Genomic DNA, 24,445 nt, shown 5'->3' with positions numbered 1-24,445 from the left:
CCCTCAGATTCTCTACCTCTCTGTGTTGGAAACAAGGCATAAAAAAAGTCCTTCCCATCTATTTCATGTATTCCACAACATTCAGAGGTACCAGTTAAGAGACTCATCATGAATTCTCTCTGATGGCTTAGATAGTTTTGCAAGATGCTTTTTACTTTATTAATGGCAAATTTCAGCCCTAAGACATTAGAAATTTAAAAGAACTTCTGGATAAATCAAGTGCAAACACTGCTTAAAGAGTCAGGGATTTTCTTCATCGCTCACACATTGTCTACAAATTTATTAGCACAAGATAGACTGAAAATATTTGAGGACTCTCATGAGCCCCAATATACAAGATTAGCGAGACTGACAGTCTTCTAGATGCAGAGATTGCAATGAAAATGCATTTATAGAAGAATAACATATTTTTAAAAATCTAGACAATTTTTTCACACTGTAACCCATTTCTGAAGAAACTGAAGCTGTCTTGGGCTTTCACACTTCAATCATCATCAGATATTCAAAAAACTGCAGCTGTAAAATCACAGCTTTTCTGTGTAGTCAGACTATGTTTTACACTTTACCTGGCCATGCATGCAGAAATGTTACACAGTGAAGCTACCACCCACAAGGCTTTACTCAGTCCCAATGACACCTCTGGCAAGACTCATACTGAATTCAGGATCTGGATTTCACTGCACCTATATTGGATTTATGTTTAGGTGTAAAGGCCTCCAAGATTCTGCAGCAGATTCTTTTGTATTTGCCAGTAGAAGGGGGAAAAAGGTTATCTAAGTTAAACAATGAACAAGTAGTTCAATCGGTGTGATGTCCCTGTTGCTTTTTAAATTTTGGACTTCTGGTGAAATCATGCAATGATTCTGTGAGGCCACGGTAGGACTGTCAGCATCTAGTGCTCTGAATATGAGATCGAAATCAGATCAAATATATGGAAAGATTCACCTTCGATCAAGTATCCCCTGCTTGTATCACTCTAGGTTTTTGCTGCATCAGGTAGCACCCATCACATCAGGCAACACAAAGCCTCCAAAAAAGCAGAGAGGTACCATAAACCCCATCTTGCATGAGCTGGCTACTCTGACAAAGCATCTTTCAGGCCCAGTACTGCCGAGTGGTCCATCACAGTCCACCAGTCCAGCATTCCTGATCACAGAATCAGTACCTGAGTTATAAATCTGCATCATAAGGAAAGCCAGCCAGTTGCATTCGTGTCATCTTGGAGTTCTTGCAGGCAGCATCCTAACCCAACGTTTCTATCGCTGATGATGGTCTGCGCTACAGAAGCCCTCTCTCCCCTCTGGCGTTCGAGCCCCTGACTACTTCCTTCTTCTGATTTTGAGTAATTGGAAGAGACAGGTTACATGAGAATTTATTCAAGCACAGCATTGTTGAAAGGTTGTGGGTTATCTGAGGTCCAGAGAGTACAAGTTACACATGTGAAAATACTGTAATTCTATTTATCAGATCTGACACATTAACTACTATTTGTTAAGTGCTCCTACAACAGAGTACTGAACACCTCTGCTTATACACAGCAATTAATTCACCAGGGAAATGCAGCTACCTTCAGGGCGATAAAACAGCCACCCAACACACTATTTCGTTCCTCAGCTATAATTTAACAACATTTGTAAAGGCTGAGGCAAAGAAACAAACAGCGAAGCTGCTGGGAGTTGAGAGAGTTTTTACCCTAGCACTGGGCTCCCACTTTAAGGCAATCTGCTCCTCCAGAGCTAGATTTATCAGAGCTGAAATTCAATGCGTCATTTAACAGATGACACTCCCTACTACTTTAATATGCTGGATGGTTGCAACGGCCAATTTTTATAGTCATCTCACTGCCCATTCATTGAGACTCTATCCACTCATGAGTAAATGAACAAAAACTGAAGAAGCAGTTAGCTCAAACCACCACACTTAAGAAATACCATAAATATGTGTAAGAGAAAGTCCAGAGACCTGAAGTACTTTATCTGCAAAACAATCGAGAGAATTTGCTAACCAGCTGGAGGGGTGTGAACTACTTTTTAAACCACTTCGCTTTGCTGCTTATGATCCCCAATGATCTCTACTGCTTGTCTGAACTATCACTTCACTGCTTGCTAACAAATTAAATCTTCTTAAAGGAGCTTTCTCCAAAGAATGGGCCATATAACCTCCCCCGTGCAGGCTCACCTGTCGTATAATCTGATGTGGTACCTAGTTTATTGACCTTCCTCCTCCAGGTAGGAGTATTCAGTGACATTTCTGCTGTCTTTTTTCCCCACTCACACTTTCATGTCCATACAGTTTGACCTAATTATCCCTAAACTATTTTACAGTTTGCATTTTAATTTGAATAAATCTATTCAGTCTATTTGTTTACTTTTACTCTTTCCTGCAGTGGAGATACTTCTCTGACAGGGAACACCAGTAAATCACACCTATTATGTCAGGCTCCTTTAATTCCAAAGAGATTCCTTATTCTTTGCTGTCTGTTGCCATTTAGCATATAATTTAGAAACAGCAGGCAGCAACTGAGCTCTCAGATCTCATTAATACCTACTGAGGGCTTCCAAACAAGCAGCAGCAGACTGGAGAGTATTTTTTCAAGGTGATGGGCAAATGCGCCAACGTTGCCTTTCATTTATATTGCCATTGACACTTTTCAATCACACACATTCTTTTTAGTTGCATGCTATACTTGTTCTGCTTTATATAATGTCCCCTCTCTGTGTAAGAACACTATGACAATCTAGAAGCAGCCTTTCAAACTGTCCAAGTTTATTTTTCAATTCTGGGTTATGCCTGCCTTCAGTAATTAACAACTTCATAAATTACATCCACAAAGCACAACCCATACTGAAAGCTTTAATGTATCATTCATCTTTGTAGCCTTCTGCATTAAGACAAGAAGTCACTAAATAGATCGAGCACAGTTAGGTCAACAACTATTTAGCCAAGAAATGAATTAAAGAAAAAAAAACCACAGGGATACTGCTAGAGTCATTTCCATGTTTTAAGAAAAGTCTAAAGCCTCAGCTCAACACTCGAACTGCTCACCTCTCCTTGCCAGACCGGGTTAACAGTATTACACATGATCTTAGATCTCTTCTCCTGTCCATGATGAGGAAGCGCTGGGAAGATGCTGTGTTTTCCAGGCTGGATGGAAATCTTCAGATAAGGATCTGGATTGAAGAACATTCCTTTCTTCAGACCAAAAGCCTGGAAATCTGAAAGAAGGTAAATAACCTGATTATTTTTCACATTCCAGGTAGCTCTCTGGGATGTTAGAAGCAGCATATGGGAAACTGGTAAGGAATTCAAATAATACAGCAGGAATATGAAAAAACTCACTATGCTTCTTGTGAGGTAACGTAAAGCCCAACCATAATGATCTTGTGATTTAGAATTTACAAATTATTATATACTGAAATTGGAAATTTTACAATCTGATTGTGCAGAGCGATCTGGCTTCTAAATCAATATTTATTCAACTTAATTTAAGTGATCTGCTGATTTTTCTAAGGAGCTAAGCAGTTGTTCAGCCTGACTCCAGTGGCGGAACTACCCTGAAAAATAGATCCATTCATTTAATCACACAGACATGGCTTTTGGTACCCAACGCACGTCCCTTCTCCCAGGTAGCAATTTTCTCTTTCTATGAATCTTAGCTTTTAGACCACTTTTTTCTACACGAGAAGTCATTTCACATTTTTTCCACTTGAAAATGTTTCCTTCCCTGCATGGGTTAACTTCACCTGTAGTAACTTAGGAAAACTCTGGTGTATAATGTCCAAGTTTTAAGCGGGGCTTTCTAGCTGCAGATCTCCCAGGGAGCGTAATATCAGTCGTGCAGACAAAAAATCCCCAGGCACTTACAAAATTTACTCATAATGTTCTAAAGAAAGACACGAAGTCTATTAATGATTTATCCCTGTGAAGCCAATGAAATACAAACCAATCTACAGGTATATCATTAATTTTGTCTGAACAGCTACAAACCAAAGCCTCTGGCCTTCTCTTTTCCAAGATACATTTCTAAGTTTTCTTTGGAAAATATAAGCACTTATTCCTACTAGCAAGTTCAGTAGCTAATTTATTTTCCACCACTCTTTGCATGGAGATTCTCCTCCTCTGTTTAAAGCTTTATTTCACACAGGGCTATAAGCAGTGACCTGCATTCTGGCTACTTTCTCTTGCTGTATTGAAGAGGTACAAAGTATTAGTCAACAGAGTCTCCAAAATTGCTTAGATGTATACCTAAGCATTCCATTTAAACACGTATATTTTCTGTTAGGCAGGTTTTGAAAACATTGATTTTCACAGTCTTTTAATTATCTTCTGATTGAAAACCCAATTATTCTGGCAGGTTGCGACCATTTAAAACCCTCCAGGCAGATATTTTGGATGAATTTGAAAATCACACGCTTTCCACACCAACATCAGCATTTTTTCCAGAAAACGGCTACATCAAGAACAGTGATAAGATTCACCCAGTTGTATTTTGCTTCCTTAACATATGGTAACAGCCAACACAATAAAATGTGCGAGTTAAACAGAATCAGTTTTATTCTGGTAGGTTTTAATCTCCTATTCCGGCACACAATTCATGTTGCAGATATTCAAAAGCTGTTGGACAGACGGTCCTAAACAGACTGCATTTTAAGGATCTCATTCTTGTGACATTCTCTAAAAATTAACAAAAAATAGGGGCTGTCACTACTATCAGCCTATTTGAAAGTACTTTGCCGACAGTATGTACTGCCACGGTCCCAGCAACAGTATTAAACAAGAAAATTATCTGGCTCAAACTGATAACGCTGACTTTTTTTTTTCTGAGTGTACAATCTCTGTGTAACCAGCACATATCTCATCCATCAGCCCTGCTGCAATCCTCTACAGCAAACTCTTTTGCTTTGGAAGTTGCACTGTTAGAAACACATTCCAGAATAGACACCAAGATCGCAAAAGCACGATGACTGACAAGGCCCAGCAGCGTAACAGGGTCAGGCTGCCAACACAGGAGAGGAGAGAAAGACCTTTGGGATCTTGTTTTCCTTCTCTCTGATGTTTCCTCAATAGATTCTGAAATGGAAATATTTATTGCTGTGTATGTCTCTGATTTTTTTTCCTTCAAAGAGAGCCCACACTATCTTTGGGTACCACTGTGCCAAGAAATGGTTTATTGATAAAGAGAAAATAACTAGCATCCAATTATGTATACTTATATATGATGTATCATAACGAACACACATATGATGATGACCTACCAGCCTCTTTCCAGTTATGGGAATTAAGCACAGTCATGAAGGTGAAGGTACTCCTAACCTTAGTTAGTAACCTAACTTTTGTATTTGGATGAGAAATAATAATTTAGCTAAGCACACAACAGGAAATTTTGTGCCATTTTCTTGCTTAAATTGCATAATACAACAAATTTTGTAAAAACGTCAGTTAGAAACTTCGATTTTTGAAGTCCAAAGCACTCATAGGGATAGCAGAAATAGCTTTCTCAAGGACAAATATCCCAGTTATACTTACATATCTCACCACAAATTCTCAGCACTGTGAAAATCAGAGCATCAACAATACAAAAGCTCTGAATAAAGCTACAGGGGCATTTGCAGATATACAGAAGTGGTCTATTTAACCTGAAGTGGAACCTATGGATGCTGTAACCAAAGGCTCAGGCACTCTCTTACCACTGCTGTGGAACATCCCAACAGGAGAATCACAGCTATTCTGCTTCCCCAGATGAAAATATTTCTCTCTTATCTGTATTGTCTTCAGAAAAAGGTTCTGAAGATACTAAATATTTAAGTGATGGTTTAATGTTAACTGATTTTAAATCGCTGGTGAAACCAATGAACCCCAGAAGGCTTGGATCTCCCTTGCTGTACACTGTAGTTTTACAGTGTGTATCTTGGAGACATACAAGTGTAATAACCTTTCAACACTAAGAGCACAGCAATATTGCATTGGCTTGGAAATGCCAATTTGATTCGTGCAGCAGCACATGATACTAAAATTTATCCTAAGGAAAGCGAGCACAGATGCACAGAAGTACTGCATCTGGTATTAGATTTCAAGAAGCAAATATTAAGGAATTTTAGAAATCAAACAGTAATGGGCAGTGATAGGAAGTCTTAAAATCCAACACAGCAAAATAATACAGGGAAACTGAGAAAGATACTACATAATGTATAACAGACTACTGACTTGATCAGCTACTGAATGAGGTTCCACAGCTGGTGATATGCAGGAGGGTAAATCAGATAACTAAAGCCGTTCTTTCTGCTCTCAGAAATCTACAGATCTATAGACAGACTCCATTTTCCTTTTAAAAAAGAATGTAAGAATGAAAGAATTGGCTGGTGTAGTTGCACAAGGAGGTTTTTAAAGATCTGAGATTTAAAAAAAAAAAGACTAAGTGAAGCAGATAAGCCAAAACATTTCTGTCACGTGAGGCTCCCAGGCAAAATATTAAAGACAGTGGAAAAGAGGAGAAAAGAATTTTTCTAGCTGGAAATGCTACAGGAGAAAATGAAAGGGATTCTCATTTGTGTAAGGAAGGGGCAGGAGAGGTATCAGGAAGAAAACAGGTCTATCAATAAAGGAAAAGGAGTGGAGAAATTAATTATTCAAAAATGGCTAAAATATAGGTTACTTCTTAAATTGTCTTCATCAGGAAGGAAAACAGAAAAAGTGCAAACAGCAAATGTGAACAGCTCAGCACAGCAAGGGGAGCGTTTATCAGTGGAAGCAACTAACCACTGGAGCACAGGACTATTGCTTGGTACCCCCAGATCCAGGCTACACGCCTGTCTGTAAGATATGTCTGAGCCAACCTCACACAAAGCTCCACACCACGGAGCAAGGGGGCCTGCGTTACACAGGATAACGGAGTAGCTGAATTCAGAGTCTTTTGAGGCCTTTAAATCTGTTAGTCTAGAGCACTGCAGTACTTTGCAGGCACAGGTGTACTGGAGGTGGTAGAAAGTCACCTCGCCTTTGCACAAGCTCTGATGGGTAAGAAAAAGTTGAGTGATTAGTAACTCAGGTTTATAAAGAATACATTTGGGCAAGTTAGCTTGAGTTGGGGAGGGCAGAAGAAGAGGCAGGTGTATAGTGGTATTAAACAAACAAAATTTAGTGGCTAGAACTTATTTTATAAAGTCAGTCACCAGGATTCCAAAAATGGCTGGAAGATAAAGTGTATTATATAGCTGCATTCTGATCAAGCATTTCATGGTAACTATGACAGTCCTATGACCCTTAGCAGACCTAATACTATTTTCAGTTGTGATACATACTCCGACATAAAGTGACAAGTGATGTTACCTGAATGTCTGGTCTGAAAGCCACACAAAAATAACTAACAACATTTCCCAGAGAGGTGTGATAAGGATAAGTGCCTGAACGTTTGTGAAATATTCAGATCTTCGGGTCATTGTTCCACAAGAACACTTACAAATAAAGAATATGCAAACACATGAGATATGTAAAATATTAAAGCTTGAAAAAAGTTATTCGATGCAACGTATAGCTAGGAGGCACAGCATGCAAACCTCATGGTAACACTCTCTAAATCCCCCAGCCAACAGAACCGTTTCCAGGGCTTTCAGTGAACGTGTTATACTGCTGCTGAACCACGAACTTCCAGTGCAGTGGCTGGCACACCTTGGGAAGCTCAGCACATTTCTTCTTCGTGTACTTCACGCGAGAGTGCTCTGACACTTTTAGCCGCCTTATCAAAGTGTGACATTCACTGGTAACAGCAGGAAAGTCAGGCAGAAAAGTAAATGCAAAGTGACTGCACAGCTTTCCTTAATGACTGTATTTAATCTAGCTATATTAGGCTTACAATATTTCTCTTGGTATTTTAAATAATAAAAGCTATAATAATACAGTCATCATATAAACGATTAAGAAAGCTTAATCATGGGAAATTATCTTCTTTGAGATCAGTGTTGCTAATGAACCTATTAATCTGAACTAACCTTTCACAGGACCAACTTCCAGTCTCCAAAGAAGCAAACAGGAAGAAAACAAACCTCCTACTGACATAACGCAAACTCTCAGATATTTCTGTTCTCAAGAAGCTAATGATCTCCTCTTGCCCTGAAGCATCAGTTTATACTTTTTTCTTTGTTTGACATTTTTATTCAATCCAGAAATCTTTTCTCAGTCAAAACTTCTAGTGAACCCCGTTGGATTTTCTCCAAGCAAATACTCAGTAAAACTACAGAAAGAATAAAGCACTTTATCACCAACTTTTAGAAAGAAACTGTTTCTGCACAGTTCATTTTATGAGTGGCGAGGCAGTAGAGCAAGCAATGCAAGTCTGCTGAAATGGACTGATGTTGTTCAGCATTTCTTGGGATTTGGCCTACTTCAGTATTTTTCCCTCCCATTCTAATATTTTTTTTCTTTTTAAAAATTAACAGGGTAGAAGGCATAGCTCTTCTTGCATTCTTTAGATGATAAACTGCTTAGGGCACGATGGCTCGGGTGCAGCCCAAGACTGTGGAACCTGCTCTCCAAGAAACAGAGGACCACCACAAACCACATTTTGCTCTGTAAGTGAAGTGCCTTTGATCTTGCTTTCCCTGACCTACACATATAGCACCACATTTAATCGTGAACAGGAAAACCTAACATGGCCCCAAAACTCTGCTTGAACAAGACATTTCAGCACACAACTCTCGTTGAAGTAAGAAAGCGTGGCAATAATCATAGACATTAATTCTCTGTCTCAGCATCACTTCTAGAGAAACAGGCAAAAAATCATGCATAAATATATATACTATATAATATTATTAATTATTATTAATATATGTAATATACACACACACACACATATACAGGAAAGGTTTTAATAACTTCAGTTTCCCACTCTCTGGGCTTAAAATTTTCACACCAGCAGTGACTTACCTGACAATGAAAAACTTATCAGTCTCCGACTTCCTTGTCCCTGAATTGAATCTTCGTTGGTGATGCTTTTAAAAATCTGCTGGAAGAAAAATAATGGTGAGAGAGTCTCCAATACCTCTTGAACAGACAAACTGCTTCATAACTGTCTTTTTTACAGATTCTTAGTTTTGCAACTAAGAATCAAATTAGATGACCATTAATCAAAACGATGTTTTTATCCAGGTAATAAAAACCACTACTGGCCTACGTCATCCCTTCCAGAAGGCTCTTCCTTAAGAAAACAGAGTGACACAAAAATACCACTGTAATTTTAGTATAGCAGTTCCTCACCCAAAAAGGAACTGCTCATTAAACAGGAGATAGAAGTAGCGCATACGGATGGGGATGTGGCTCTCACCTCTAAAAACAACTTCTGTCTTTATAACATTTTATTACTAGTGTAGAAAATCTTGTTCCAGAAAGATCATTGCATACATGTGAGAAATACTTCTGAGACCTTACTAACACCCTGGGCAAAAAACAACTGTGAATTATGATAACAATAAGCATTGAGGGTGATCTGGGAAAAAAAAAATGCAAAACAATAGATGACCCTTTGTACCCCACAGTTTAGGTTTTAATGTCAGTCTTCAGTTCAGCAAGTTACTGGTGGGCTGCTGTTGTGCAAATTAGGACCCAGGCTACCTTCTGGCTGTGATCAGAACTGGGAAGCAAGAACGCCTTCGAGCCAGTGTCTGGGGCATCATCAGGAGCCCACCACCAGCAGTTTTCACCGCAGTTTCCCTGAACCGAGCAGAGGAGATGCCATCGTGAGTCAGGCTCCAAGTTCAGCAGGGAGGTGGTGCTACTATGACTACCCTCCCACTGACTCTGGAGTCAAACCAAGTGTTGCTTGGCTCCTGGGAAGCTGCAGCTCCTCACCACTCTTGCTGTTTGGCTTTCAGGCAAAAAAGAACATTTATGCAGTGAAGTTCCAGTTTCTGCCAGGAAACAGTAACTGAAGTCCCACTCAGCTGTGACTCATTGCTCAGTATACGAAATATTGTGTATTCAAGCTTAACTTAGAAAACAAGCTGCTCTTTGCCCACAGAGAGTTCAAAACCTGGGCAAGGGGGCACTGCAGTCCAGCTAGCAGGGATTAAACAACAAGCACAGCTGGCAGGTCAAGATACAGATAAGGCCTAGATCATAAGTATGTAGGTTGAATTTAGACACCATTATAAAAAAAATGGGCTCTGTTTGACTTGACTTTTTGTCATAATCATTTTGTTTCTTACACACTATTTACATGGGAAAAAGGGCACTGAGTAGAGCTGACTATGAGCAAATTCCTCATATTAGAATTCCTCATATAATGTAGAATAATATAATATAATTATATTCCTCATATAATGTAGAAACATCCCTATTAGATCACAGCTAATTAGTTATAATTGCACTTTTAATCTTCTCAGCTAAGCAGGTTTCAATATATTTATTGAAGCCACCACTGATTTCTGGATAGAGAGACATGTTTAAATCAGAATATTATACATGACTATGAGAAGTTTATGACAATAACTCAGTAACCTCTACCAGCTGAAGTTGTGATCCCACCAAGAAGCAACAATATTTCCTTGTCAAGATGTATTTTTCATACTACTACACAGCCTGACATTTATTACGCACTCTCCTTTAATGCTTACTACTTACAGTCTTTTCATGATTTTGTCCAGGACAGTAACTGGGCCAACCGACCTAGATATGCACACATTTGCAAAACGTTTGCTTTTTTCCAGTCCTTAAACATTTCTCTGGGGTTTTTAGATCTGCCACAAATCAGTATGAATAGTTTAACATTCTGTGCTTTGAACAGACTGGGGTGGATCTGATGAGGTCCTGCAAACACCGGCCTGTTGAAAACTTAAAAATATGTTTGCTATTAAATGACCCTTTTTGAGCCATATCTACATTAGTGAAATTGTATCGAGACAGTTATACTAGAGTATTGTTGTGAATCCTGATTCAGGCAAAGCATCCCCAGCATGGCCAAACCCACACTGGCAAAGCTTGGCATTATACAAACGGAGGTATAACACATACAGCCCGATAAGTGAAACAACAAAAACAAATTATTTGCTCCTAAAGGATCCCTCTATGACACGAAAGAAGTGTACGCCACCCCATGCTGTCAAGTGCTCACCCCTCAGGCACGCAATCACAGGGCACAGCGCTTGTGTGTTATATCAGCGTCAGGTTTTTATATGACCTGACTGTTAATAAATGTTCGTCACAGCTTCCAATGGAAAGCAGCTCTCAGGTGATTTGGTGCTTTGGAAATTTTGACCTAATTTTCCTAATCCCAGTTCAGTCTGAGGTTTGAGAGGACGCGTTCACAGCTTCCCCTACAGTGACTCCCACCCCGCGAAGACCGAAAGGCCGTTGGAGCTGGCTAGGCCTGGCTGTTCTGGCATGGGGCCACACAACCAAGAGATTTTCACAAAACCAAGAGATTTACTTGCAAAACCCTTAAGGGTTTTTTCAGAGGCCAAAAAGTCAGACAGTGTGGTAAAGGCAAACAAAGCCTTACAAGTACCTCCGGGTGAGAGGAGATTCGCACCCCAAACGACCCCGCAGACACCAGTGGGGGGCACCAGGCCGCTGCTTGCAGTAGCAGGCCCCGGCTGCACCGGCAAGGCCTGAAGCTGCGATGCAGAAGTAAGGCCTAAAAACCAGCCCTGCTGTGTAAACCAATTAAATACTCTGTACTTTATCCCACGCCTAGCACTGAACCTCAGTAATCTGAAACATACCACAACGCTTTTTTGAAGCACATCCAGTTTTCCCCCATCCAGGCAGCCGACAAACGGAACACACAGCAGAAAGGCTGAGGGGACGGACACACAACACAAACGAACAGATGCACCATTAAAAACTTCATCATACAACCGAGCTGAACGCCTCCTGTATAGCCCTGTGGTCCCAAACTTGTGCTCCTTGTCCTCCAGTGGTCTGTCAGCACTGGTCTGCCGCTCTCCCCGTGCATATGCTGCACCTTCTCACTCAGAATACAGGTCCTCAGGCGCAGCAGGACACATGCCAGGGGGGGTCACGAGCAAGCAGACGTCCTCTCTCAAAGGAAGGAGCGATTATGCATGGACATACCCAGGGAAGGGTATTAGGAAGGTCGGGAAAGTGATATTACTTTCATATTGGCATTTCAAGGAGTCAGAAGGAATGGTGGGAGAGGAAGGGGAAGCTACACCAGGAGCACGGCATGATTTAGCTCACTGTGCCAAGCAAGAGGAGCGTGCAAAGCTTCTCCCCTCAGCGCCCCGACCAGCCGAGGTCATTATGTCTGCCCTGCCATCCAGCTGAAGGGAAGTTTTTGGGACCAAACTGAACATCACAGGGACTTAAAAACAATGAGAAAAGTCTTCTGACAATAAGTCTGATTTTCTGAAAAGAAAAAAGCTCTTTGCTGCAGTTTGGATTCACCATTTTCTAACACAAAAGCAGACCGTCTCCAGTAGCGAGGACAAGGCTAAGAGCACTTGGTGCAGGGCAGGACAAAGGAGGGCACACGGTCACCAGTGCTCACCAGCCACTGCGCCGACTGGGGTTCAGTGTCTTGAGGCCTGGGACGGGGAAGCGCACAGGTCGTGCTCTTCCTGCCTGCCATTTATCATGAAAGAAATCCAGACTGATTTTAGTGGCTACAATAGCAAACCTTGAATTTAGTCTTCGGTAGGTAAAAAGCCCTCTATCTTCTCAACTGCCACTTAAAACATAGTTAGGTGACAGAAAGACAACATTCATCTCGTCACTTGACATCCTATAGACTTGGAAGTCCTTGGTACGAAAAAGAACAAATGTGATTTTCCCTCAATAACTCTGGTGTTCTTTTATGCCCTTGAAGCAAGAGCTCAGTCTGAGTTAGTTTAATGTTTTTAGTTTATAATGTCTTGTCTGCACATTGTGCAGTCCAGCCTGATTACAAGTCCTGCAGATATGAAACAGGATGAATACACTTTTATTACATGCTTCTGTCCTATCTAAACATGAAGAGATGGGATGTGAGTTGCAACTTCAAGCCTCGCTGAATCTCTTGGAAAACCAAAGACTTCCTGAACCAGATCCAAACCTCCCTTCTCTTTCCTTGCTTGTAATCAGAGCCAGTGTCATTGCCACTAACGGGAGCACATGTACTCAAGCAGTTAGAGAAGTATCAGTACTCCCTTTCAAATATTCTGCAGTAAACATGCACTGTAAAATCTTCTTCTGGTCTGCTACAGTTTCCCAACCTCTGAAGCACGGCAAAGACAACTGTCAGAGCCTGTGATGGCTGTCTGCGAAACATGGGGAGGTACTTGAGGCCAGATCCAAGCCTCTCAGGACTTGGTGAGCTCAGGAAAAGGTCCATGTTTGACAGCACTTTTCATTTTTTCAGTAGATATAAAAATAAGACAGGAGGAGATAACTGAAAGCTAAAAATAATACAGTCTTGTCCTAGTATCACTTTTCCTTGTGAGTAGTTCCTGCAAATGCTGAAGGGAAGTGATGTAACCTGAATGAGAAAGGAGGCAGGCTTCACACTAGCCAGTGGAGCCCTTGAGACTTCCTCCCTCTTTAGCCATGGTATGTTATGGAAAAAAAGAAAAAAAATCTTGAGAAATCCCAGAGTACTCCAGTCCATCAACTCTTGCTGAGTTAAAATTCCACGTGCGTCCCTAAAAATTTGTCTAAGCAGAACCTAAGAAACAGACACTCTCACAGCTAATTAAAAATATCTCTTAAAATACCTTACTCTTCACCAGTCTACCTAGACACGTGGAAGAGTAACAAGGACAAACTCTTGCTCCTGAAAGTGGCCTACAGGGCACACCTTGGGTGCCCCTGTTCAGCCTCCCTGTAGCTCCAGGTTATGATGAAGCAAACACTTTAGGACACACGTACAGCATGAATGCAGCTCTGGAAGAAGCTGTAACTATGTTTGCCTGGTGCTGTACTAGAAAATCTGATTTTGGGCACCACAGTGACCAGTAATCGTGTAAAAACACTTTTAGCATGTTTGTATATTGTGCAGCCCAACTTAATTATTTTAAAAGTCCCACTGATATGAAAGAGGATTAATATGATTTTATTACATGCTTCTACCATAGCTAGACGTGCAGAGCTGGCAAATACAAGCACTTACTCTTTTTTCCCCACACACAACACAGAAAAACACTGTTCTGGCTTAGTCTTAATGTGCTGTAACACACTTTCCTCTCCAGAAGGGCATTTCTGGCCCCTGTGACCACATGGAGAAATTCAAAGCTAAGCACATTATCTTTTCCCACAAGGAGAAGAAACGTCTGGTTTAAGAAATCTTACTCTTCACTGACAGCCAAAGCACTTCTGTACCAGTAGCTTCTGCTGCAAAAGAATTATAACATTTAATGATTGTAACTGATGTAAATTATCTCACATAGGCCGGTATCTCTTACATTTAAAACAGAGGAAACTGCAGTGACATTAGACAGTGCTGCACTAGTTGTTTGTATTTGTTGACTTTACATGGTGAACATCACAGATGTGACCTAATGCTCAATCCAATCAAGCTCCAATTTTAAAGGTATTAATTAAAACCTAGGATATTTTACACTGACAGCACAGACTGTAACTACAGTAATATTTAATGCAGATTAAATAGTCACGTATTGTAAAGCTCTAGCCTGGACCATACTATCTATTCACAAGAGCTTCGCTTTAAAAAAGCAGATCTAAGAACATATCAAAGTATTCAGAGGGGCTCACACTTCCAAGCAGTACTGTCCAAACCTGTGTGGAAGATGGAAGTCTACAATGAAAGAAAACTAGAAACTACAAAAGCAAAGCAGCAAAGTATTTTCTGTCTGTATACACCAGCTCTGAGGATGAAAAGCAGTCAACGAGAGCACTGCAAAAAGGGAAGGCTGTGACCTGTGTTCGATTCAAATCACAAGAGAGAAATAGCCTCAACTCAGTCCCAAATCATGCATCAGCAAACAGAAAAAAGATTGCTAGATGTGCCAGAGCTAAAGATGTGGTGTTGCAGAGCTGGGGGAAAAGACAGGTTGTCCAGTAACTGCCTGCACTATGCTTGCTTCAAGCTCCAGTTCTCTGTTCTCTGCTTTTCAAGAGCACTAAGCTTGCCTGCATATTTAAAATAAAATAAATCAGGTTAATAGCCTGAATTCAATGATCAGGAGCAAAAGAAGCACCTGATGCTTCGTTCTCATCTCCTTTCACCTGTTTGATTCCCTCAGTTCATCTGAGATGTAAGACGGGTCCAAAACTCCCCTGATGTCAATTTAATCAGCTTTGAGCTATTGTTGTAGCAGACCTGTGTGTACACGGCACAGGCGTCAAGAAGAGTTCCTCAAAAAATTCTTCTCCACCAGCCTAGCTCTGTTGGCTTTTACTGTTGCCTTCTTGATTTCACTAAGCTCTTAACATTAGGACAACTCTCTAAGCAAGTGGCAAATGGCTTGTATTTTCCACAGCTCAGCAGTGAAGGGTTTTTTCACAGTGAAAGAATATAAGACATCCTACCAAGTCATATGTGCCAAGTCATACCAATGCTTCATAATGTGCCATCCTCTTCAGAGGGAACAGTCCTCAGTAGATCTGCAAATGAGTGAATACTGCCTTTTCCTCCTAGTGCTGGATTTAAAAAGAAATAGTTTTGAAAAAAAAAACCTGACTAAATAAACACAGATTGAATAAGGGTTTCCTTTTTCTCCATCACAACTTCTTCCACATCTTGGGAACACAGGGCGCACTGGGACATAAGGGGCGAATTGTGAAAGGAGCAAACAGAGACCCAAGCTCCATGACTGTCACTGACAGAATTATGGCTCTAATCTCCAGCACCACTTTGAAAATCCAGCCCTAATTAGTGGCAGCGCTTCAGCTACAACCCTCACTCTGTTAACAGAATTATCCAGCTCTTGAATGCGATACATTCCACTCATCCTGTTAGCTCGCTAAGCCACTGTGCTGGGACCACAGCATTCTTCTATCAGGTGCTTCCAAACAGCAGCCGGTTCCTCCGGCAGCAGAGCCCAACTCCCTGCTGGGCTCTCCGCAGCCAGCTCGCGTCCCTGAAGGGCTGTGGCCACACACAAGCAGAGCCTTCCCCTGTGTCACGGTCAGTGCCACTCTAGCCTTGTAATACACCACCCGCTCAATGCCATTCCCTAATGAAGGAGAGAATTTGCCTTCTGTGGGCATATGGCAATTGCCCTGTCTGCAGAAAGCTCCTTTTGCTTCATCTGGCAGCGCTGTTTATTGATTACTTCATTTATTCCCAGGAGACAGAAGTTTTTCATTCCAAAAACTTCTCTCCTAGAAACCCTAAAAAAGGTAACAGCAAGCAAGTATTTTCAATGGGAAAAAAATTGTTACAAATTCTTTCAGCAGATTCTACATAACAAACGCTGGAATACAAACTAAATTACTAGAAAAAATTGCTCATTAGCGTTATCAGTGAAGTCCTCTAGAAGGCAACTACCAACAGACTTACGACACAAGGACATTCAGTGACAGTACCTAGCAAGTGTATGAGGTCTCCACATTGGCACGGAGATATTTCACATTCCCCAACCCTCCCTTCGTGGGCAGTATGCTGCTTCAGCATAACCAGCGGCGAGAATAGGGATGTTAAGAGCAACCATTTTCAATTAAAACAAAATCAAGGACTGAGGCAATAAATCAGTATCTCCCACAGAGGCCACCATCTTTTTCTTCAAAATTTTATTAGATTCAGCTTTTTCATTGTTCCAACGGTTCTGCCTAATAAACTTCAGCTATCCTTTAGCAGCAGAGGAAAAGCTTTGATTAGAGATTCTGATCTTTCTTCACACTTCAAAACTTCATTTAAATAAACTGTTAGATTTTCAGATACCTAAACACAATCACACATGCATGTGGATAGGCTTTGGGCTGTGCTTTCTGGGCTGATGGCTGCACTACAACTACGCAGCAGCCATTTTTTCTTCCTATGCAGCAAACTCCTGGGAGGACTTTCTGCAGCGTCTCACCAAGTGCCCACACTGGCTCTGACACTGCACGCTGTTTGATGCTAGTGAGCCTCTGAGTGCTAACAAGTCCCTCAGCAAGTTTAAAGTGGTCCAAAGGATGGCAGCAGTTTACAGCCCCAATGTGCAAAGCAAACTCTGGCCGAGTTAGCAGGGAAGAAGGCTCCTTGCAGTTGCTAAACATCTTTGTGCATCCCAGAGCTACCATCATCCAGAAAAAAGCCTCTAAGAAAATTTGTGTTTAAGATCAGATCTGGCTTTGCCAAGTTTTACAACCTCTTTCTTTCCCTCTGCGTGTCTGGCTGCTGCTCTGAGGTAAAGAAATCCTGCCAGTGCTTGAAACCAGCCACGCTAGGGAATGCCAGTTGCTGAAATCTGCTGAAAGCTGCTGAGTGAGAGAATGGGCACGCAATTGCCCACCTCAGCTTAAGTTTATACCTTAGCTTGTACTCAGATACAAGTGATACGGACGTGCAGACACAAGAAGAGGACCTGTACCTGTTTCCCTGCTTTCCTCTCACTGTGTCAGCTCTCCAGCTGGCCACAGGAATGCAGCACGCTAACTTAGGAATATGTGATTCCAATCAAACTTGTGTTGCATTTGTGGGTGGTGCAGAGACTGGATAACCTGTACCTCTACTCAGGAATTTCTCAGTGTTCTCAACTACGCATCAAAGCTTTGTAAAATTACACTTTGCTTTTACACAGCAAATTCACCACTGATCTATTCAGTTCATTTCTCGTCTGTGTCCCCTAAACATTTCCCTCACATCTGTCAACCTGCAGGCTACAGCTCTGACTGCAACACAGAGCACAGGGCAGCTTGGTCAGGGCATCGAGAGTCCCCAGACAGAGACCCCAGAGAAGTCACCATGCTCTTTTCGGGTGGGGAGGAGGAATTTACTCAACTCTTACAATTTGCTTGTCATTTACGTTGTGTTTCTTTGCCTGGCCATTTTAAATTACTTATTTTGCTATAAGGCATGACACTTCGGACAGCTGCTTTGGAGTATAATGCAAATAATTTGTATCTAGTTTATATTTGTGCAATAGTTCATTTAGGCTTTAAAAGACCCACGGAATCAGCAGGAAGATCTCTATTCCTTCAGTGGATCCAGCTTTCAGATTACCATTACCTACACCAACAGACTTAACCATAGCCACACCTTTTTACCCAGCTCTCCCTCCAAATTAAACTTCCCCTTCCCTTTCCATTTGGCAGCGTGTCTCACACCCAGCAGCAAATATTCTTACACAAAACACCATCTTCAAGAAACAAAACGAGCCTCTGACATCCTAACATTGTTTTAGAAATCACTGATCTCTTACAAACATCAGAGATACTTTAAAAATAAGCCCATAAACTGGTAATTCTGCTGTATTTACCAAGTTTTCCTCATGTCCTACTTTCACATCATCACAGAGGCATTGCAAGAGTTTTACAAAACAAGTTCACTCACTGCCCCAGCTCCATCTGCTTATTTTGCCTTGTTCATTGTGAGATCTTAAAGACTCATTTGGGACTTTATTCCTTCCTTTGAATAAGCACACTGAGTTCATGTTTTTCCCTGTACACCTTTCAAAATTTACTCGACTTCTTTGGAAGACTTATTCACACAAACAGTTTTGTCTCAGCTAATATTTGCATTCCTTCCTCAACAGGAGTCATTTCTTCTTTATTCTAACCCAATGATCATGCCCTAATATGCTCATTTCCTGGATGGACATGTCACAAACCTGGCCACTGCACCGTTCAGCCTGGCTAACACTTCCTCATAAATCCTCTGCTTTGTCTCATCAGCTAATAGGAATTAACAGCAGATTAAAGACTATGACAACAGTTTCCATTTAAGAATTTCTAATCCTTTCAGAATACATGACTTCTTAGCATATACCTGAGAGATAACGCATTGTCACCCACATCTGAGATGACGTATAAAGATGTCCAACCACGGTGCTATATAACAAAGCCAGATAAGACACGGAAAAAAGCTAAACTAATTTGAAATTGCAGGTACTAAAGATGGTTCATAATTACCCAAATTAGAATCTGAACAATTAGAATTCATGCATTAACTCAGCTATTCTTGAAAAACAGTCAGTATGATCTTAACAACCACCAGAACACAGGCTTCTTACCTTGATGAAAATGCAATGACCTCCCAGAAACACTGGACTGGAAATGACTTCCTGGGTCATGGACTCTAACACATACAGCCATTGCTACATCTCATCCCAACTGATTCATATTACTTAGCTAATTAACACCATTCCTGCTTCAAAAGTCTTCTGCCTCAGTTGCAATTCTACACAAACCCGTGTGGTTATCATCCGCACTCAAAATTTCCTCTCCCTAATATAAACACACAAAGAACTTCCTCAACTCAGGAGTACTGGAGCATTATCAGAGGTTCTGAAAACGCTTGCTTATGCCTTCAAGAAGAATTTCGTTTTGTATTAAAAATTGTGCAAGAGAAGATCCAGATCAGAATCACCTGATGCTCACAGATGTTTCTAAAGCACCGTAGAACAACATGAGTAACAGGGGACGTGGTAAGAGTGTAAGGAACTGGTACAGAGAGAGAAGATCAAGAGCTGCTAATCTCTATCTGCATTAATCCTGGAACAACGGAGAAGTCAATGAAATTGAGCAATAGCAAATTCAAAATTGAGGAAAGCAAGGATTTTTTTTCTTGCAAGGCAAGAAAAGGGGAGCAGCATTCCTCTTCCTTTTCTTCCCCCAAGTAAAAACTGTATTTTTTAAATCAAAATTGTGCCAAGTACAAATGGTGGTCTCACTAAACAATAGTCTAATACATACAAAAAATAGCATGCTCTCTTTTTTAATCCATCACAGCAGGCCTCCAGAGCATCCCGTGAGACTGAGGTCAATGTGTACAAAATGGGCTATAACAAATCAAACCGATAAATGTAGGGGGAAAGGGCAGAAATAATCTATTTTGTAAAGCAACATCAAAGCAAATCTTTTTGCAACTTCTGAGCTGATACATACTGGAAAGGTGTGTCACGCAGACTAAACCACCTCTAGTAAATGAGGTGGTGTTTGCCCACAATCAGGTTCATGCCCTGTTGCAGCAGGTAACTCCTCGAGGGGAGGAAGGAGGAGGTGCTTCATTCAGAAGTCTATCACCTCCACCTCTGAAGTGCACTCCACAGGTCTAAATCCTTCCTTCCTTCAACAAAACTTGAAATATCTGTCCTCACTCCCACTGTGTCATCTGAGGAACTGCACTGTTTTTCATGGGTCTGATCAGATGCAGCAGAAAGCATGTAGGAATGTAAAAGGCCAAAGCACAGACTATTATACTAGTGCAGCGTGCTGAACAGTCGCTGATCTTTCCACAATTTACTGAACTACAGAAGGGAGTAACATGATGTGCAGACTATCAGCATGGCTATTATGTGAGCATAACAAGAGACATTCAGAAAGCAAGTGCCTGGGAAATACCAGACACGTATTGAACCCATTAACAAATAAACGACTTGTGTAATAGTCTGCTTGATGTTGCTGAAATAAAATCACTCCAGTTCCCATCTGTCATGCTTTTTATTTCTTCAACTCTGTGCTGTACTGCAAGTCTGCTAATTAAACCACTCTAAATCTACCTTTAGAAGTTCATACAGGATCAAACGTGCAGTAAGGTTAAATTTGACCCAAGTGTTTTCTTTGAAACAATGTGTGCAAAGAAACTAGGGCAACGGGGAGAAGCCCAAAATGGGTGCAACTGATCTGTAAAGTGAAGAGTAGGCTGTGGTCAATGATACCTAGGGATGGCTCAGCAGCTCTACAATTAGTGCTGCTTAATTACAGTCCGTGAAAGGGCAAGAAGTTTTAATGGGACATGTGCAAACGGTGGCCTTAACCTTGCTTTTTGTCCTGTCCCTACTCTGCTTTTCTGCCTGCACAACTGCATGTTTGGACCAGCACAGTAGGAAGAAGCCTGATGGATGAACACTTAAAGAATTATTTTGCTTAATAATTTAACAGATGCCAGCTTTTTCTTACGTCATCTCTTCCCTGTGTAAATCCATGGCAGCTATGCCTACAGCAGTGCACGATGTGTGAGGCTACCAGGTGCTGAAGCATGCCTGCACTGGTGAAAGAGAAATAAAAAAGACGATGTCAGGACCTCCACGACTTCCACTTCAGACCACTCACATTCCCCTCTTCAGAACACTGAACAGGACACTGTCTCAGCCGCCCTGCTGTGTTGGCACACAGCCTCTCTCTGCTCCAAGTGGCTGGTGCTCTGCCAGGGGTGCGTTTGATACACAGAGTAGTTCTTCCGTGCTGTAGTACATTATCTGCCTTCACCACAGGATGCACAAGGGCACTGGCTTTCAGTGCATCAGCATATGTAGAGAGTCACTGCTTGACACAGTGCTCTGTGCTGATTGTTTCATGGCCAGTGTGCTGGATGTCCTCCCTGGTGACATGTACCACACTCTGAGCAGCGCTGTGCTGAGCCGTGCTGCCCGGCACCGCGCTCACACCACACAGGTGGCTCCTTTCCCTTCTCTCCTAGGTGTGCAGCCCTTGAAGATGCACATGAAATATGCAGGTGATTTAGTGCACAAAAAGCACTGAAGAGTATTTTGGGCCCGTTTCTTGCATTGAAGTATTTTCCAATCTGTTCTGATTTTCAGCACCAAGTAAGCTTTCATTATGATGATCAAATACACTACACCTTCATCTTTCATACAGACAAACCAGGAAATTATGAAGACTGCAAAATCAGGTAACATCCAAATATGCAAACAGCTGCGTGCTGGAAAGCAGAGACATTCCTCCTGGCTTGGAACAATAAAAAAAGAACATACCTGTATGCTGAGAGTTATGGGCCGCTGCTCAGGAAATCAATGCTCATGTTCACAAAGAAAATTGTTTGTACCTCCCCTGCTCAATTTGTGCTTGTTACACAATAAATTCTGAGCACTTACCTCTTGTAAGTGGTGTAAATCTATGAACGGGTGGTGACAGGAGTTTGAACCACACCGAGCTGAAGAAGTCAACATCAAGACAGGGGAAAAAAGCCACCAGGAACACAGAACTGGATCATTTGTCACTTTAGCTATTGACATAGCTGAAATCAATCATAATGAAAACGCTGCTTGAAGTGAATCCACTTGCTAGTTCTGTTCTGTTCTGAAACAGTCTGCCGATTTGGAAGAAAATCCTTAAACCTTTCCAGCAAAGGCAGCAGGGTTTCAGCACAAGCTCTGCACTTGTACTGTATCAGGACTGTAAAAGCCAGTATTATTGAACTGCATGCAGAAGAGGCCTTCAGTGCAAATAAGAAAACCTCTTGCCAACCATCCCGATTTAAAATGTGAGTAGAGGAAATAAAAGGAAGGAAAAGGTTATTATGTTTAACACAGTGACTATAGTTATGCTGCAGTCAGAGACCAATTACACCCTGGTCATGCTTTCTGGCTCCACTAATTCATATAAATGGAGCGCTCGCTCCACGACAGGGTAATTGCAGTGTAAATACAACAGTCTTTATGTATCTGAATTCTGGAAAAGCGCCTGTGTTACTGAGGTGGCAATAAGAAATAATTTGGACATGTCATTAACCTTCAAATTCTTTGAATCAGTGCTAATTAGTATATAGAAAAGCATAACCAAAAATGTAATTACACTGAGCTAAGGGCTCAACTGTGCAACTATTAGGTGGCTGTTCGTGTGAGCAAGCGTGCCTGAGCATAACCGAATATCACCAAATCAGGCTGTAAAACGCTACGATGGTTTTACAATGAAGCAAAACAGAAGTGAAAAAATGAATTAATGACATTGTTCAGCTGTAACAAATGTGCTGAGGGTTGTTCTTACACTAAAAATCATTCCATTTATTTTGTAGCTGGAGAGGGTCAAAATCTGCCAGGAAACCCTTCCCTCCAAATGAACGTTAGCTGTAGCTTGTGTAATAAGCACATAGTACTCCGAGGCCCAATCCTAGATCAGGGCTTTAGGTGGTATTAAGAGTTGAAAACAAGAGAGTATTAATGAAAACCTTTCTATATTGCTCCTACTCCTTTCCTTGCTCTCTTTTTTAACTTCACCTCTCTAGAACATCTCAAGACAAACGTACAATGAGTGCACACAGGACTTTATCATAAAAGTGCTAATGTTTCCTATGCACACAGTAAAATCTTTGCTACTTCCCTACTAAGAGGTACTACTACACCTCTTTCTTCTACCTCTGATGAGCTTACTGTGAACAATTACACCTCCTTAACTCTGAACCGTCAGACCTCCCTAACTTCAGACACTGTAAAAGTCTTTTGTACACAAGTGACCACACTGCTCCTTGCATGCTTACAGAAAACCAACGACATACAGACCTTCCTGTTCAAATGCTGAAGCAACTCCTCAGTCAATGCAATCCCTTCTTCAAATTCAAAGACTTAGGTTGTACCACTTCATTATGTTGCCCTACACCGGTGGCAAAGTACAAGCACATAAGGCAGGTGGGATGTGGACAGTATTGCTGCTGTTGTGAAAGAAACATCATCAGGAGAAAACAAAAAACGGGCAGATGTTTCTGATAGATCAGAAGCCTACACAGATGACCTTCCTCCCACAGTTTATGGATCTGCTTTTTTCAGAATTATTCACCTCAAACGGTTAATCAGTGGGATCCACTCTCTTCTAACAATTGTTTCTTAGCATATATATTTTGTTAGATGCCATTTGACACTGAAAGAGACTGTACCCTGGCAGAGAGCACTTTGTATTTGACTGCTGGGCTCCGTGCTTCCTTCCAGCTGAGCGAGGATTTCCAGTCATCTACCCTGCTCATTTTGCCTCGACTTTTTCATTCCTGGATGACTCCATCTCCTTTGCAGGTATTCAAAACAGGAGGAGACACACACAGAGATGGGTAGAATATAGGTGGTACTAACAATGCTGCTCCTTACCTTGCATCTGAAAGCAGCTGCAAGTCGGGGGAGCTCTGGCTACTTCTCAAGATAAGAAAAGGAGATTCTTTTGCTCAGCCCTGACAAACACCCAGCCCACTGAGCACACTCATAGCTTCCAGAAGTGCTGCTTCCCTCCCTGAAAATGCTGAGCCTTCCAAGGTACACCACTTACACTTGTTAAAGATGTACCTGGCTTGCATTCTTTACCATGATTAATTGCAGCAGCCTGATGTTGTGCTTTCCATAAACCAGTGGGGTTTTTTTAACCTCAATTGCTGAACAGTGCAGAAGCCACTAGAAGCTTCTGCTCCTTCTTTATCCTCTGTTTCTTGGAAGTATAATTATTCTCACACTCTCAAAATCAGACTGTTAGATTTATTACATAGCAATGCCCCAGAAACGGAGACAGTTTTAAAACTCACCTATCACAGAATAAGACATGAAGTAAAGAACACAGCTGAGATTTTTAAATCCAGCCCTTGGAAAGAATGAGAGATACAGCTGCTCGTACGTGCACGCTCTCATAAAATCCCAGCCTG

At 41.4% G+C, this 24,445-nt stretch overlaps 1 protein-coding gene across 5 annotated transcripts in view; it reads right to left on the bottom strand.

Moving 5' to 3' along the window:
* Positions 1 to 24,445, bottom strand: part of HECW1 (HECT, C2 and WW domain containing E3 ubiquitin protein ligase 1) — a 257,027-nt gene that overhangs the window by 71,724 nt on the left and 160,858 nt on the right. For all 5 annotated transcript variants that reach the window (XM_068396194.1, XM_068396192.1, XM_068396195.1 and 2 more), the window contains 2 exons: positions 8,920 to 8,995; positions 3,046 to 3,215 (listed from right to left, as the gene is read on the bottom strand). In XM_068396194.1, the coding sequence (XP_068252295.1) occupies positions 3,046 to 3,215; positions 8,920 to 8,995 (246 nt within the window). The remainder of the gene's footprint in view (positions 1 to 3,045; positions 3,216 to 8,919; positions 8,996 to 24,445) is intronic.

This window comes from Nyctibius grandis, chromosome 3 (assembly GCF_013368605.1).
Source record: "Nyctibius grandis isolate bNycGra1 chromosome 3, bNycGra1.pri, whole genome shotgun sequence".
Taxonomy (NCBI): domain Eukaryota; kingdom Metazoa; phylum Chordata; class Aves; order Nyctibiiformes; family Nyctibiidae; genus Nyctibius; species Nyctibius grandis.
This window is presented reverse-complemented; position numbering and strand designations above follow the sequence as displayed.